The sequence below is a fragment of the Monodelphis domestica genome, chromosome 2, assembly GCF_027887165.1.
Source record: "Monodelphis domestica isolate mMonDom1 chromosome 2, mMonDom1.pri, whole genome shotgun sequence".
Lineage (NCBI taxonomy): Eukaryota > Metazoa > Chordata > Mammalia > Didelphimorphia > Didelphidae > Monodelphis > Monodelphis domestica.
Genome location: NC_077228.1, coordinates 258,676,144 through 258,692,680, shown reverse-complemented (window position 1 = coordinate 258,692,680; position 16,537 = coordinate 258,676,144). Strand labels below are relative to the sequence as shown.

The 16,537-nt window shown below is 42.4% G+C and overlaps 1 protein-coding gene across 8 annotated transcripts; it reads right to left on the bottom strand.

Annotated features, from left to right (window-relative positions):
- Nucleotides 1-107: 107 nt before the first annotated feature.
- On the bottom strand, nucleotides 108-16,534 carry TP53 (tumor protein p53). Of its 8 annotated transcripts, none has more exons than XM_056817586.1 (14): nucleotides 16,419-16,488; nucleotides 15,532-15,597; nucleotides 15,248-15,401; nucleotides 7,050-7,153; nucleotides 6,322-6,387; nucleotides 5,882-5,912; nucleotides 5,573-5,776; nucleotides 4,894-5,080; nucleotides 4,679-4,791; nucleotides 4,467-4,576; nucleotides 3,514-3,650; nucleotides 3,350-3,423; nucleotides 1,589-1,695; nucleotides 108-1,112 (listed from the first exon to the last, which is right to left on the bottom strand). In XM_056817586.1, the coding sequence occupies exons 5-14, from the start codon at nucleotides 6,357-6,359 to the stop codon at nucleotides 1,028-1,030; spliced, it is 1,086 nt and encodes a 361-aa protein (XP_056673564.1). In that variant the 5' UTR covers nucleotides 6,360-6,387; nucleotides 7,050-7,153; nucleotides 15,248-15,401; nucleotides 15,532-15,597; nucleotides 16,419-16,488; the 3' UTR covers nucleotides 108-1,027. The 8 variants fall into 8 exon arrangements, with proteins under 8 accessions (XP_056673564.1, XP_056673570.1, XP_056673566.1 ...); XM_056817592.1 differs by having other exon boundaries at nucleotides 15,329-15,401; XM_056817588.1 differs by lacking the exon at nucleotides 15,532-15,597 and having other exon boundaries at nucleotides 16,464-16,524.
- Between the last annotated feature and the right edge of the window lie 3 nt (nucleotides 16,535-16,537).

Genomic DNA, 16,537 nt, shown 5'->3' with positions numbered 1-16,537 from the left:
CTCCATCCTCTTCGCCCCCAACCCCCTTGGTTCCTTCCCTCTTCTCTAGTAATAGCACCTGCTCCCCCCAGAGGCCCCTAGTATTTTAGCGTCATCACATGGACAAGTAGTATTAACTCTTTATTTGAAAATAAGAAATTCTATAAAAATAGCAAAAAGATACAAAAAAGGGTAAGAATTTGTGAGAGAATGAGGAAGGAGTCTGTGGAAAGGGAAATTACAGTTCACCTCACATTACTATTATTTTTTTTTTTACTATTCCTGAGAGCTAGAGCTAGAGCTGGGGTTCTTGATCATTTTTATGTCAAGCCCCTTTGGCAGTAAAAGTTAGAGATCCTTTCTCAAAATGTTTGTTGCCTACATTCATGATGGAAGAAGATGCTAAACTTCAATTAGAGGTGAGTGAAAATAAAAATATAATTTCACTGACCCACAAGGCCTGTGGATTCCCCAGGCTATAAAACACTTTGGTTGTACATTATTAAATCCTAGGCTGGGTAGGGTAGAAGACAATTACAACTAAATAGCAACCCCCCCCCCCCCCCCCCCCCACACACACATCCTATCACAGAAGTCAGTCAATCTAGTTCTCCTTCTGGATCTCTCGCCCACCTGACTCACACACACACAGACACTGACAGTTTTAAGAAGCCATCATAGCTCTAAGCAAGGACTCTAAGCAGTTGTGGCAGAACATATCCATTACCTTGGAGTTCTGGGTTTAAATCCATTTACTCTCAGTGACTATGGCCAAGTTTCCTCACCTATAAAACAAGGGGGTCTTTGAGGTCCCTTCTCCCTATTCAGATATGACTGATAAAGTGAGGGAACCCAGCCTACTGGAGAAAGGGCTGAATAGAGTTAAGTAAGCCCCACTCATCCTTAATTTTTCTGTTTTATCAAGGAACACTTTAATATTTGAGGCTTGGAAACTGGAAGAAGAGGGAGGATTGGGAATCTCAAGGTGAGGCTTCAAAAGAGAAGATGAATGTGGTACATAAGAAACATAAGAATATTTAGGGTGATATCAGTCTGAGTCAGGAACTTCATTTTTCACCAAAAGTCTTTTGCCTTGACAGGGGGTGGAATCTCCTCTCTTGGACTTCAATTGGCTGCAGAAAAGACAGAATTGAGAGGAGATAAAAACTGGGAAAACAGTCACAGAAAAAAAAAAAACACTTATTAGGCACCACCTGTATACAGAGTTTCTGTCTTCAACTAAATTTGCAAAATGCTCACATGAAAGAGAGCCACTTCCTAGGGAAGTATGCAAACCAGGGCATTCAAATGTTTGGGATATATCCCAAAAGTTGAGGGAGCCTGGGACAAGGGCAGATCCTTACAGGATGGGAGTTATCAGGAAAGGGCTTTATCAAGGCTATTTTCATCTTTGTCCTGACTGCCATGACTGACAGACCCATGAATTGTAGCAGAAGGGATGTTAGGTGGATTCAAATGATTCTCCTCTGGGGAAAAGAAACTCCTGCTGGGGTGGAAAATGTGGGATATCTCTGAGAGCCAGGGCAGACCTCCTGCATGGAGGCAGAGACTTAACTTGGAAGCCAGCAGGAGCTGGTGGGATGCTCACCTGCGGTGGGGGCGGCTCCCCTCAGGTTCTTTCCTGCTGTGAGCTTCTTTCAGCTCCAAGGCTTCATTTATCTCCCGGAGCAGCTCATAGCGCTGTCGACCTCGGATCTAGGGTTGTGTGTGTGTATATGTGTGTGTGTGTGTGTGTGTGTGTGTGTGTGTGTGTGTGTAAAGAAGTGAAGAAGATAATGACGAAAGGCACATGAAGAAAATACATACATTAAATCCTCTGAAAACCTGTTTGATCACTATTCTATGTACAAACCTCCAGTAAAAGGTAGATTTTGTAACTATTAAATTCTACAGAAGGAGGCAATCTTGTTCCTCTAGTTAAATTCCACCTGGCAAAAGAATGTCTAAAAATGCCTGTTAAAAGGGGCAAAATTTCTCACTTCTTTGAGTAGAAAGTTATTTCCTTCTGATTAGAAAAAAAGTGCCTTGCATAGAAAAATATCTCCACATGACTATAATGCTAGTTTTTTGGGGTTTTATTTTTGAGCTAGTCCAGGGCACCTGTTGGAAAGGTCTTTTCCTCTCAAAGAGTCAGGAGCAGACTGGAAATTCATTCCACACACACTGAGGAGTAAGGCCTATCAAAAGATCTCAGCCATGGATGTGTTTGATGTAACTGTATTTGTCTTTGAGATTAAGTCAAGATGTCAAGCATTGTCCTGCTATGGAAGGTTTTGGAACAAGGTTAGCAGAAAGGAAGGTAACAGGATGTATATCCCCAATAATGGGGCAGCTAGATGGTGAAGGGGATGGAGTACCGGGCCTGGAGTCAGTAAGACCCGAGTTCAAATTTGAATACTATCTGGGCAAGTCATTTAACCTTATGTGCCTAATAAATAATTTATTAAGGCCTGTGAAAACATAAAGGTTAGAACTGAATGAGAAGAACCATTTTTAATGTAAGCACTGCACACCTCAAAAACTAATGCTTAACTATATAGCTATTTGAATGGAGGTCCATCTTCAAGGCCCAGTCAATGCTGCCAGCTCATGCTTAGACTTCATCTCTTGATATTCTGCTATCTGTCTGGTGTCTGAAAAGATGGTAGCAGCTATTTAAGCACAGTCTGGACTCTAACTCTGAAAGAAATCGGCTCCCAAAATGCACTTTCTAAGAGGAGATTACCTCAGAAGAGCTCTCTATTTTATGGAAAAAGGAAAAGCACCTGACCTGCTGCCTACTGTTAGCCAGGATGGTGGCACAAGCACCACCTAGTGGTCTCACACTCCAACTGCAGGCAAAATGCCAAGTTAGGAAAAGGGAGAACCAACCATACTTATCATACTGTGTGGCCTTCATAAACAACCTAAAACTTAAGAATGACATCATTAGGTTTACAAAGCCTGACCACCCACATAGGACAACTATTATTACCTCTATTTCATAGATGAAGGGACAGCAGGAAAGAGAAATTAAGTGACTTGCCCATGACTGCAAAAGTAATACTTGTGTACTAGTTACTGCTAGGAAAGCATGGCTAATTAGTATAATAATTGAGCTGGGTAACTCAGATGATTTTCCTGACCCCAAATTGAACATTTTAAATCATATCACATGAACTCTTGTTGATGGGGATCAAAATCAAAAAGAGAAAGGGGGCAAAATCCTGAAAGACCAAGATCACTGTGTGGGTGGTTTATTTAGATCACCCACTATTCTGACCTGGAAAGGGACTTGCTGGGGGAAAGGGGCTCAAAGGACCATGGGTGTGAGGTGAAGGCAGGTGAACATTTGTCTAATTAATCATACCTGAAGAGTGAAATATTCTCCTTCCACTAGCTTCTTTTTAGCCTTGGGAGTGCTGCCAGGCGTTGTGGGTAATGCTGGAAGGCATAGGTGAAGGTGAGTCAACAAGTGGATTCCCATTTTAACCAGCCCACAGGACCTCCCAACCCGATCTTCTCCACCCATACCACGCTTATTGCTCTCAGATGATGGCTGTGGGCTGGGACCTCCCTTCTTGTGGAAATTTTCCTCCTCAGTCCGCCGGTCTCTTCCAGGGCAGGCACATATACGAACTTCAAAGCTTCGACGTCCAAGAAGTTGACCCCTAAGGAAGGGACAGGTAGAAGGATGGAATAAACGTCCAACCTTCTAATGCCCTTCAAAATGGAAATCTAGGCATGGACAGCAGCAGAGTCATAGGTCAAAATGTATCCTAAACCAGAGAAATTGGAGCTGGGATGGGAGAGAAATGTGAAGGGGAAATCTATGTGGGCGATTGGGAGTCTGGTAAGTCAGGGACTTAAAAAAGTCATTAATGGTTTTTTAATGGTGCAACTCTGCTATAAAATCCTTATGAAAAAGTTCAAATATAAGGTATACTAAAGGACCCCAAAGCTACTAAGGCTTAAAATTGCACTAAGGCTTTTGGGATTTCCTTTAGTGTTGCTGAAATGGACATTGCCTTATGTTCAAAAGGGAATTAGTAAATATGATAAGATTTTTTTTTCAATTCAGTTCAACAAACATTAAGTAAAGATTTATACAAGGTACTATGCTAGGCAATGGGGATACAAAATGAAACAAGACAGTTCTTGCAGATAGGAAACTTGCGACTTAATTGGGGGTGGAAACAGATTAGAAATGCATACGAACAACTAGTATAAGTGCTTATGTGAGCTGTCTGTAAAGAGCTATGAGGAATTTATGGGAGAATTATTCCCAACTGGAAGATGAGGAAAGGAGGCATAGACAGGGGGAAAGCTGAGGTAGGTCAGAAGGAGGGCTAAGGACATAAGGAGTAACAGGGAAAATGGAGTGGGTAACTAGACTCTGAAAACTGATGGACCCACAAAGAACAAGAGAGAAGGGACAGACAGAGAGATATGTGGGACTGAGGAGACCTTATGGGGGCAGACATCACCTAGAATCTTCTAGGGTTATGATAGTCAGGATTGGGCGCCGGTTCATGCCCCCCATGCAGGAACTGTTGCACATATAGTTGTAATGAATTGTGGTGTATTCACAGCCGACCTGTAAGGGAGAAAACCCAATGTATATTCCATAACTTCTCCCCCAATGGTCACCACTGTTGAGCACCACCATTCCCTAGAGACCCAGGTCCCTGAACTATACCTGTGGGCACTCATAAGGCACGGACACGCTCTGTCGCTTGGTGGTGGCATCGATGAGGTATTCAGCCTGCAGGTTTCCTTCCACCCAGATCAGATGCTGCGGGGGTGCGAGGGCTATGGGGCAAGAGGAAAGAAATATGAAGAGGGTTCAGGATGCATGCAGCTGGTCCTCCCTCCCTGCCCACCCCTCCTCTACATGGGGGTCTCCAGGCTCACTATCTTTGTGCTGGGTGCATTGTTCGTGGTGGGGACAGCGCTTAACCACCTCAGTCATGTGTTCTGATTTCTTATAAATAGCCATAGCACGGACTCGGGAACCAGCGGGTGGCGGTGAGTTGACCCAGAGCTGGACGGGACAGGTCTTGGCCAGCTGGCAAAACAGCTTGTTCAGATCAGGGGAGTACTGCGGGGAAAGCCAGAGGAAAGCGGAGTAAGGCCAGGAGGATTTGCTATCTGAGTGATTGCTATTTGCAAGAGCCTGTCCTTATGGGGTTTACAGTTTGACAAGACACAAATCATCTCCTCCAAAGTGGAGGGTGGTAAGGCATAAGAGATGTGTGGAAGGGAAGGGGGTTTCAGAGTGATCACTTCCACTTGAGGAATCAAGGATTGGCTCCAAAGAAAAGATGGCATTGTCATTTGGGTCACAGAGTTGTTTTTTTTTAAACTCTCACCTTCTGTCTTAGAATGGGATACTAGGCATCAGTTCTAAGGCAGAAAAAGATAGGCACACAGCCAGGAAGTGTCTGTTGTTTTGAGATTCGAACCCAGGACCTCTCATCTCCAGGTCTGGCTCTCTATCCATTGAGCCACCTGGCTGCCCTCCTTTTTCTTTTCCTCTCTTAGCTCTCTCATTCTTCTCTTCACACAACCTTTTCCCTTATTCCCCACTGACCGTGCAGGTGACAGACTTGGCTGTCCCAGACTGTAGAAAACCGAGCCTGAAGCCATATTCCCCAGGATAGTCCTTCTGGGACGGAACAGTGGATGACGTGGGCAAGTTAACTGGGGGGACAGACATCTGGGGTTCAGGCCTTTCTTCCTCACTTTCCAGCCAGTTCATATCCTCCGGTGAGGCAAACTGTATATTATCTATGTTCTAGGGGTGAATGGAGAGGGGGCAGAGGTCAGAAAGTGAATCAGAGAAATTGAGGTTTTGCCTCAACCCTGGTTCCCCTTGTTCTGTTTCCCACCAAGATCATACCGATAAATCATCTGGAAGACTGTTCCATTGTCTGAAAGACAAGAAGAAAGAAATCTCTGAAACTGTTCTCACCATTTGTCATTTATGTGGATGTGTGAGGTGGGGAAGGGGGGGACAAAAGTGATATACAGCCTACTGGTAAAAGGACAGAGGCTAGAGAGGAGAGAATTGGTGCTGCTATGTGACCCTGGGCAAGTCACAAATCTCTCTGAGACTTAGTTCACACAGCTACAAAAAAGCTGTCATCAACCTATGATCAGGGGGAGAGGCAGGGAGACTGAGAAAGAGACAGAGAGAGAAATGAAGAGAAACAGAGAGGGAGGGAGGGAGAAAGAACTTCAAGGGTAAGGCTGCTGGTTCTCTGAGGGAAGTGATATTTATTAGAAAGATTTAGGATTTATAGGTAATATTGGGGATTTTATATCCCATCCCTCACTCACAAACTCCAAAGGTCCGAGAAGGACAATGAATCATCCATGGTGGGTCTCAGGAAGGCAGTTTTGTGGCTAGAAGGGAAAGTAGGGAAGGGAGAAGAGAAAACATAATATTAGGTTCAACTTTGCCCCTTTCCAAATAAAGGCATATCTCCCCCTTCCCTCCATCATACTGAATTTTTAGGGGTTTGACATAGATGAAGAAAGTGTTAATATATAGCTGGGGTTCCTATCTGAATTACAGTTAAGAGGTACATTTAGGCAAACAATAATCAACAGGTTAGGGATTCCTGGACTCTGGTATACAAAGTATGTGGGATTGCCAAGAAAACTCCCAAGTTCCTGACTAATTTGATTGTGTTAGAAGCTGTTTTATTTCTGATCTTTCTCCGTATAAAACAAAGTTGTTAAGATATCTTTGTTAGGAAACATCCTGGGTTTATGCCTACATGATGAAATTTCTCTTATTAAATATACCTATTATCATATATCCTTAAATTTGGGTTCAGAACCCCTGGGGGCTAAGTATTGGTTGCATTGATTACTTGCCATGTGACCTTAAGAGAAAATCAAGTAAGTGTAGAAAGGATAGGAAGTTGTCAGGAACTCCATCTTGTAACTTACATCCTGAACAACTGAGAGAAGACAGGGGAAAGTCTATGGTACTGCAGGAGCCATTATAATAAAGGAGGAGATATTCCAAGAGGGCAATGAGAATCACTCCATACACATACCTTGGAAGGGGTGGGGGGCGGAGAGAATGCTTGGATTGCTGGCCAAAAATTCACCAGAAGAAAACAAGGAACACTATTAGAAGCTGTGAATTGGTCCACTTAATCTGTAAAACAATGAAAGTATCTATGAAATTGCTAAATTTGACCCACTGATCTTACTCCTCCCAAGGGGTCAAAGACAGAAAGGTCCCATACACATCAAAATATCTACAGTAGTACTTTTTTGTAGTAACCAGAAACTGGAAACAAAGTAAGCATCCATTAATTGGGCAATAGTGAAATAAACTATGGCAAATGGCTATCACTGTACCATAAAGATGAATTGAGCAGTTCTTATGGCACAGTTAACACAAGTAACTCAGAGTTGTGGGAAGATTTGTTTAGATTAATAGTAAGGAAATAAAAATGAAAGAATGATAAAGCATTTATGAAATGCTTATTCTATCTCAAACACTATGATATGGGCCACAAAAATCCAATTAGCAACAAAAGACAAACAAGGCAGAGCTCGAAAGTGTTACCCTAAGCAATTGGATCCAAGACCTTTAAGGAGCTATCTGCCCTGCTTTTCTGGACTGTGGGAAGACTCCAAGGAGGTATTATAATTCATTACTGGTCAGCTTCAAAAGTGGGGAACACCTATGATGGGCTAAGGGCCAAATCCATCGACTATTATTATATTTTCAACGATATTTTGGGGTCTTTCACAGGCCTGTTCAGAACATTTATGCCAAGAGAACAAGGAAGGGAGCTGGAGTTTTTCAAGCATAATTCTCTCAAAGTTCCCTCACAGAATTGAATTGGGGGTGAAGAATGGTGCAAATATCAAATTCCTAACCTAAGTAAACATATAAGCCTAACAAATAAAGCATAAATCTCTCCTATAAATCAAAGTAATATTTTATCACTATATGGTAGTTTAGGAGGCAGCTGGGTAGCTCAGTGATTGAGAGCCAGGACTAGAGATAGGAGGTCCTAGGTTCAAATCTAGCCTCAGACACTTCCCAGCTGGGTGACCCTGGGCAAGTCACTTGACCTCCACTGCCTAGCCCTTACCACTCTTCTGCCTTGGAACCAATACATAGTATTGATTCCAAGATGAAAGGTAAGGGTTTTAAAAAAAAAAGACAGTCTTTACTCTCAAGAAGCTTACACTTTCTAATTGGGGGAGAAAACATTTAAAGGGAAGTTGGTTAGCAGGATGGTTCTGTCTTCATTACAGTGTACCTCAGAGTATAGTGGGGGTGTTAGGTGGTTCAGTGGATAGAATGCCAGCAGCTCCTAAAATCAAGAGAGTCTAAGTTCAAATCCATCTGGGGACACTTACTAGCTGTGTGACTCAGTAAGTCACTTAACCTTGTTGGCTTCAGTTTCCTCTTCTCAAAAATGAGGATGGTGAACCACTCCAGTATCTTTTGCCAAGAAAATCTCATATGGAGTCACATAGTTGGATGTGACTATAGGACAAAATGACAAGAGTAGAAGGAATGGCAGGACAGACTATGAAGTTCAGGAATTTTTAGGATACTCTTGAGAGGTCAGATGGTAACACACAGGTTGTCTAGGGAGGGGGCCATAAGAACAATATACAAATTGACCAATATAATGTAAATAGGAACACTAAAATACATCAAAATTTTATAATAAATGGAATGCCCAGTCTTGATTCCACAGAACCAGTGATAAAAAATCCTTCTTCTTGGTTAAAAGATGGTGAACTAGGGGGCAGCTGGGTAGCTCAGTGGATTGAGAGCTAGGCCTAGAGATGGAAAGTCCTAGGTTCAAATCTGGCCTCAGATACTTCCCAGCTGTGTGACCCTGGGCAAGTCACTTGACCCCCATTGCCTAGCCCTTACCATTCTTCTGCCTTGGAACCAATAGATGGTATTCATTCCAAGATGGAAGGTAAGTGTTTAAAAAAAAAAAAAGATGGTGAAAAGATGAGAAGTAGGGAAGCATGTATAAATGGAAAGTACAACAAGACCAGGAATTCTAGAGTTGAGTCTCATTGTTATATTCATTTCAGCAAACATTTAATAAATTTTTAACTGTATATGATGCTGGGGGATACAAAGAAAAATAAATGAAATAGTCCCTGCCCTTTAGGTTTTAACATTTGAATGGAGGGAAAATACACAGATAACAATGCAATTCAAGGAAGGAGAAACCAAGAATTTCAGAATGGGATACAAGTGTCAACTACTTCTCTTGATTATATTATACATGAGTCTATAAATATATTGAGTCCCTAAAATGTGCAAAGGGTAGGGTTATGGCACTAGACAGTACTTAAATGACTTTCCCTTGGGGAGAATATTAATAAATGTTGTAAAGAAAGAAACTGGAGAGCAAAACTTCTGAGTATATGGGTTTTAATGAGGCATTCAAGTCATTCTGTAAATCTTGAAATTTCTCAGACTTGGGAATGTTAAAAAATTTCCACATTGAGGGATCCTCCATTGGAACAAATTCCCTACTGGAAACATTCCCCATTTTGATGTGAGAACTCGCCAGGATCAGAAATGGGAGGACCTCTACTCCACCAGTACTTAAGACTGCTTTAGGGGAGAAAACTCCTTGCTATGGGAGGACCTCTATTCCACCCTACTTAAGACTGCTTTAGGGGAGAAAACTTGCTAAACAATGAAAGTACTTGGACCCATGCTTATAATAAGGCAAGGAGTTCTTTGAGCCATGCCTGTTTTTTAGAATTGATACAATGGGGTGCTAGGTACCTAAAAGGGTTGGGCAAGTTTTCTCTTAATGAGATTAGTCAACGCAGCTGTTTTTTCTCTGGTTCAGACATACTGAGGGGATTAGTTGACTTAGCAGGAATTCATATGGGCTGTCCTTTTAGAAAACATCTACGGTGATTGGTAGATGGAAGAACTTAGGGGAGGTGACATAGGAAAAAAACCCCTATATAAGAAAAGGAATCTCTTGAGCAAGGGATCCTTGGAGATAGATCCTTTTGGAGGAGGCTTTTGAAGGAGATTCTTTTAGAGATGGCTTAAGAAGGAGCTCTTGGAGGAATTCTCTAAGGAGGTCTCTCAAGGGAGGCTGACTCTGGCTGGAACTCCCTCTGGGGAGACTGTCCCTCTGAATCCCTTACTTGGACAATCTTATGGTGAGTGATAACTGATTGGTTTCTCTCTTAAGGCTTAGGCCTGGGTTGGCCAGGCCTGCCCAGGGCCGACCTATTCTTTTCTCTCTCCTCCTTTTCTTTAATTCCTCATTGTATTATTAATTAAATTCTCTATAAAACCCAGTTGACTTGGGCATATTGAATAATTGGGAATATTTCCCTGGTGACCACCTTATATTTGATTTAAAAATCAAGACACTGTAGTGAAACATTTTCTGTGGTCACAATTTACTCACCCTCTCTTATATCTAGCATGATTTGTATCTTCCACCATTTTAACTCACTACAGTTTACAACATCAACCATTTTAATCATAACAGTTTATACCCTTAACTCTTTTAACTACTTACAATTTATGACCCACAACTATTTTAATTATTACAGTTTAAGCCATATACTATTTTAAATCTCACAATACGAAGTCAGTGATCTACTGACTGGTTTGAGATGCTCATCAACATGTTTTTTTAATAATAGGGAAAAAAAGCTGAGGATTTCAAGAAAACAATTAACATGGGAAAAGGTAAAAACAAATGGAATGTAGAAGTGTCCTTAAAAAGAATCTGTCCTCTTAACTAGTTTTAAGTTGGTCTGTAACAGATTTCAAAAGGGCAAAGGAGGGAAATTTTTGAAAATAAAGCAATTCTTTAAAATATAGAACTTCCTATAGGAGTATATAACACCTAAATGATTAGCTTACTACTAATCCTAAATTCTAAAATTGACTTAACTCAGCTATTAAATCTATCAATAGCTGGGACTCTTTCTCATTATTAAAACACATTTATCAGTAACAGTGGCTAATCTATAGCTCATATTAATCTGATCTTATCAATGTTAAAAGTTAAGACTCAAGCCTAGTCCTTGACTCCTAACTCTGGCATCAGGCTCCCTTTTATTTTTGGATACAATAAAATGAATGCTCTGGGAAGTTCATCAGGGAAGGTAGGGTGAATGAGTCAATTTCTTGGAAAAAGTAGTTCATCCTAAGATTTTCTACATCAGGTGTATTCTCAAATTCCCTAATATCAACCCACATAATACTCTCATTATCTTAGTGTAGTAATGGCAAACCAAAGGGGCATGGGTACTAAAGATGGCACCCAGTCCTCTCTGTGGGCACATGCCTCCCTCCCCCTCAAAAGTTCATTACTAGAAAGACAGAAGGACTCACATGAAACTGTTCCCTTCCTCCTCTCTACCAAGCCTGATGACATTTTTTCACATTCCCTGCCCCTCTGCCCAATGGGAGCACACAGTGTGTGTGTGTGTGTGTGTATGTGAGGTGGGCAGCAGCTCACAGGTGGCAGAGCTGGAGGGGAAGCAGAGTGCCCCCACCACTCCCCATCCCTTCCACAAGTATATTGTGGAGGACATTCCTCACTTTACCCACTTCTCCACCAAGCAGCCTAATAGGAGTGCTTTCTCCCTCTCCTGGGTGGGGAAATGTTGGGGCAGGGCATACCTAGCACTGGTCTGGGGTTGAGGCCCAGCACTCCCATCTTTAAAAGGTTCACCATCACTGTCTTAGTGAATGGTTTAATGAGTTGCTCTGGTGTTTGCCACTTGTTTTCAGCTTGACAAGACCTGCCTGAGCTTGTATTCTTCTGTCAAAGCTTCTGAGAATCCAAGGTTTTCGTGACATTATAAAAGAGATATCATGCAGGACTCCAGTAGAATCGGATGTCAACACCAGCAACAAATCCTTGTCTGCTAAGTGTTTTGTTTCCCCCACAGAAATGAATGCAGGTATGGCTGGATCCAGCAGAAACCCATCCTAATTGTAAGGATTATTTTACTGCTGATGGTATCAGTTTGGTGGTGGCAGTGATTTTTTTTGGGGGGGGGGGAAGAGGGGGGAGAGACGGACAGTACAAGTCTCAAAAGCCTTATTATATATCATTTTCCTCTAGTCTTTCTCCAATGTTACTTCCTATGCTTGGGGTAGGCAGTCCTATCAATCTAGGAAGTCTTCATCTACTTGCTTAAGGATCAGATCAGCCTAGTTAAAATTTAGGGAGATTCTCACCAGAATGGTAGACAGGTCACTTAACTTCCCAGTTTCCTTATTTGTAAAACGAGTGATGGACTAGATGATTTCTAAGATCCCTGTCAGCTCTGGAATTTTCCTAAATCTGCAAAGGTCCCCTGTAGAAGGTGACATAAGGTAGGAGGACATTCCAGATATGAAATCCAGCCTGGGCAAAGGTTGACTGGACTGGAAAGTGTCTGCAGGGGGAATAGCAATAGAAAAGCCTTGAAAGAGAGAAGAGAGAAATGGGAGGGGACTTTGGAGAAATGCCTATTTTATTTGAGACAATAGGAAGCTACTTTTTTTTTTTTAAACCAAGGGAATGACATGGTCAAACCTGTGTTTAGAGAATATCAATTTGGCAGCTTGTATGGGGAAAAAAACTTAAGATAAACTTTGAGGTTGGGAGACAAAATAAGAGGTTACTGAAACAGTCCAGGTAAGATAAGGACCTGAAATAGGATGGAGCCTGATTGAATAGAATGAAAGGGACTGATGTGACAAAGAATTGGAAGGCGTAGCAATTAATGGGATATGGAGGGTAAGAGGAAGACCTGGGGTGCCTTGGACACCAGTAAGGGAAGTACTGGGGGAAATAAAATGAGTCCCCTATTTTGGACATGTTGAGTTTACGATGCCTATGGGATCCTCAAGTAGATATTTCTAGCAGGCAGCTGGTAATTCCAAACTGGAGTTTGGGAAAGAGAAAATTAACAACCAATCAAGAATTATTCACGAAGCACCTACTAATATGCTAGAAACTGGAAGTATAAGTACAAAGTATAAAACAATCCCTACTTGTACATGAGATCTGAAGTGACAACAAAGGGTGACTCAAATGTTTTAGAGCAGCTCTGATTAAAGATGAAATTCTATATTTTCAGAATAAAGATAAAGGTGAAATAATAGTGCCTGGGGGGGGGGGGTAGCTAGTGGCTCAGTAGATAGCAAGTTCAAATCTAGCCTCAGGCATTTCCTAGGTGTGTGATCCTGGGCAAGTCACTTTCAATAGCTTAGCCCTTACCTCTCTTCTACCTTGGATACTTAATATCAATTCTAAGACTGAAAGAAGGGAGAGGAAAGAAAGAAAAGGGGTAAGGGAGGGAGTAATGAAGAAAAGAAGGAAGAAAAGAAAAAAGGGAAGAGAACGTAGTACTTGAACTGTGACTTATCAAGGAAGGGCTCTTTGAAGCAGAGATGAAGAGAAAGTACATCCAGGCATCAAAGTTCGACTTGTGGGAAGTGGAATGTTGTGTATGAAGAACAGAAAGAAGACCAATGTGGCTGGATCACTGAGTTCAGAAAGAAAAGTCTTATATAGAAAGGCTTGAAAGTCAGGTTGGGGTCAGATGGTTTAGGAATTACAGTAAGGTCACATTTATTGAGGTTTCTGTCACTGGAGGTCCACTCCTTGAAGCACCGGAAGTCTATCCACGAAGTGCTGGAAGTCCACCTGTGGAGGTCTCTGTTTCCACTTTCACATTTTTCTTTAGGGGTTTCCCTTGGGGAGGGAGCAAGACAAGGAACACCCCAGAGCTAAGGAGAGCACATACATTTGTGGGTCAGTAGGTGCTTGTTTATCTAAGGTTTTAGCTATTTCATTTAGATCTTGGGGGACCTACTTACTATATAAGCCAAACAGAAAAGCAGGAGTTTACTGAGTAGGAGAATCATACAGTAGCTTGTGCATAAGGAAAATCTCATTAGCAGTTGTGGAAAGGATGGATTAGAACAGAGAAGAGACTTAAAAGCATGGAGAACAATTCTGTGGCAACAATTTAAAGTGTGGGGTGATGGAGGGCTTAGGAAGTGCCTTTGGGATTCAGCAAAGACTGAAAATGAATAGTAAGACAAATAGGAGCAGAACAAAGAGAGAACATGGCAGAGGGGGGAAAATATCAAGGTGAAGGGGGGTATTTTAATGTCAAAATGTCAAAAACTGTATCAGATAGAGGGGATGAGAAAAAGTGATTGGATTTAGCAGCAGTTAAAATATCGGTGGATCAGATGCTCAAAAAATATTAAAAGGCAGTTCTGAAAAGAAAGGCAAACCATGAATCAGGAAACAAATATTTCAAATCACTATGGACAAACAAAAAGGGAAGCTTTTTCTAGGAATCTTAGCTAAAGTCAAGCTTTCTGCAACAAGTCTTTCCTGATTCTCCTTAATCTCAGTGTCTTGTTTTCAGATGGGTGTTTGCATGTAAATAACTCATTTTTGTTACTGTGTTTGTGTATATACACTTTTTCTTTGTATTTTCAGCACTTATCATTGAAGTATATATATTAAAATCTTATAAATGTTTGTTGACTTGACTACAAAGGTATTTCTATTTCAAACACAAAGAGTCTAAACCTCTAAAAGTTCTTTACTGTTCTAGGTTAATGATCCCACCAAGTTTTCCCCACTTCGGAATGAGCAACCTTAAACAGAATCCAGAACATCAGTTTCAGAGGTTGTCCCAAGTGCAGTATGAGAAGCAATAGACTATACATAGTTTGGGAGGACAGTAAACTTTATGAGGTGTAGAAGACTCATCTCCTTAGGAGCTGAAGAGCATGGCTTAAAAAAAATTTTTTTTAAATGTACCCCCCCCTCAATAAAATAGCATTTATTTTTTCTCCCTTCTACTTTCCCTGTTCCTTCTGTGGAAAAAAAGTGAAAAACAAAATCCTGATTATGCTCAACTAACTCTCAAAACAATTCATACAAGTCTTCCCAGGTTTCTCTGAAACTTTTCATGTCTTAAGGCATTCAAAATAATCATTACATTCATGTGCCATAATTTGCTCAGTCATCCTCCAAAACCCACTTAAGTTTCCAATTCTTTTAAACCACAAAAAGCACTGCTACGTTTTCATATGGATGAATCCCTCTCCTCTTTCTCTGCTGTCTTTAGAGTACAGGCCTAGACATGAACTGAACTCGGGTTCAGCCATGCACTTCTTAGGCCCGCCCCTTTCCACGGCTGAACGCTTTTTCCCATCTCCAGACCAGGAAGCCCAGAATATACCACCCACCTCCAGGGGGAGAGGATTGTCCCCTCCCACTGGCAAAGGTCGCGTCCACTCCTGGCGGAGTCCGAAGAGAGCGGCACATACCATTCAACGAGGGGTGGAAAGGTATTTTAAAATAAGAAAACCTTCCTCTTTCTTTCCAAACTGAGTGCTTCCCCTAAAAACAAACAAACAAAAACAAAAACAAAAACCCAACATCCCAATATCTAATGACCGAAAAAGTAAAGACTTTGTCATTATTGCGAATTCAATAATAGGCCACCCTCCACAAGCAAAGTTGAGCTCACCCGGGTTAATCCAAAACAGGAAATGCAAGATGGGGGGAGGAGGGAGGAAGAAACACAATACTGGACCTCAAAGACAACAGATATGGAAAACTCTGGGCACAAATATACCAGGTTCTGAGGAAATGGGTGGGTTGGATACTCGTGACCCACGGTGGTTGGCCTTATTTGAACTTACTGCCCTCCCCCGCCCGCAAGTGCATTCGTCCATCCCGCTCACTTCGCTCCCCCCCCCCCAGCTCCATTTTCTAAAGGCAAAGGTTCCCCGGGAAGCGAGAACATCTTTCCCCATTTCCCAGGACAAAGGATCCAGCAGAAATTTGGTCTTTGTTTCCTATAGCACCAGGGGCTTTCCCCGCAGGATCTGGGAATACTAGCCTAATGGCTTTCCTCCTCCTTCAGGGAGGGGACCGCCGCTGCCTGCAACGTGGCAAGATCTTGCTGCCTTGAAATGCCCCTGTTGGGTAGCTCCAGCAGTCGACACTCTTACGATTCTACTACAGGCAAATTGGCTTTTCAGAAGTCCTCCGGGTCATCGCGCAGGCCATTTCCAAAATCCACCCCACCCCCGCCCCCGAGGTTTAGCAAGGTTAGAGAAGTGAATACACGAACCCCTGGGGAGAGTAGGCAGCATGGAGGAAAGGGGACGCTTCCAATCGGGCACAGCCGCTCCTCGAAGTCGTGAAACTGCTTTTCTCTCCCCCCCGCCCCCCTTAAATTATTTCAACCTCCAAAACCCGCAACGCCCCGGGCCAGTATTACATCCATGTACCCCCCTCCCCCCATCACCCTGGACTCATAGACTTACAAGAGGCAACTCTTCCCACCTCCTCCAACCCCAGCAAACGGCTGTCCGGAGAAGAGCCCCGGGGAGCCCAGGGATACCCTACCTGCTATCTCGACCGCGGGTACAAACTTTGAGTGTCCAAACTTACCGCCAGCCTGTGCACATGCTACTGGAAATCCCCAATCCCAGCAGCCCCCGCGAGGTTGCTGGCAGGAGGCCTGA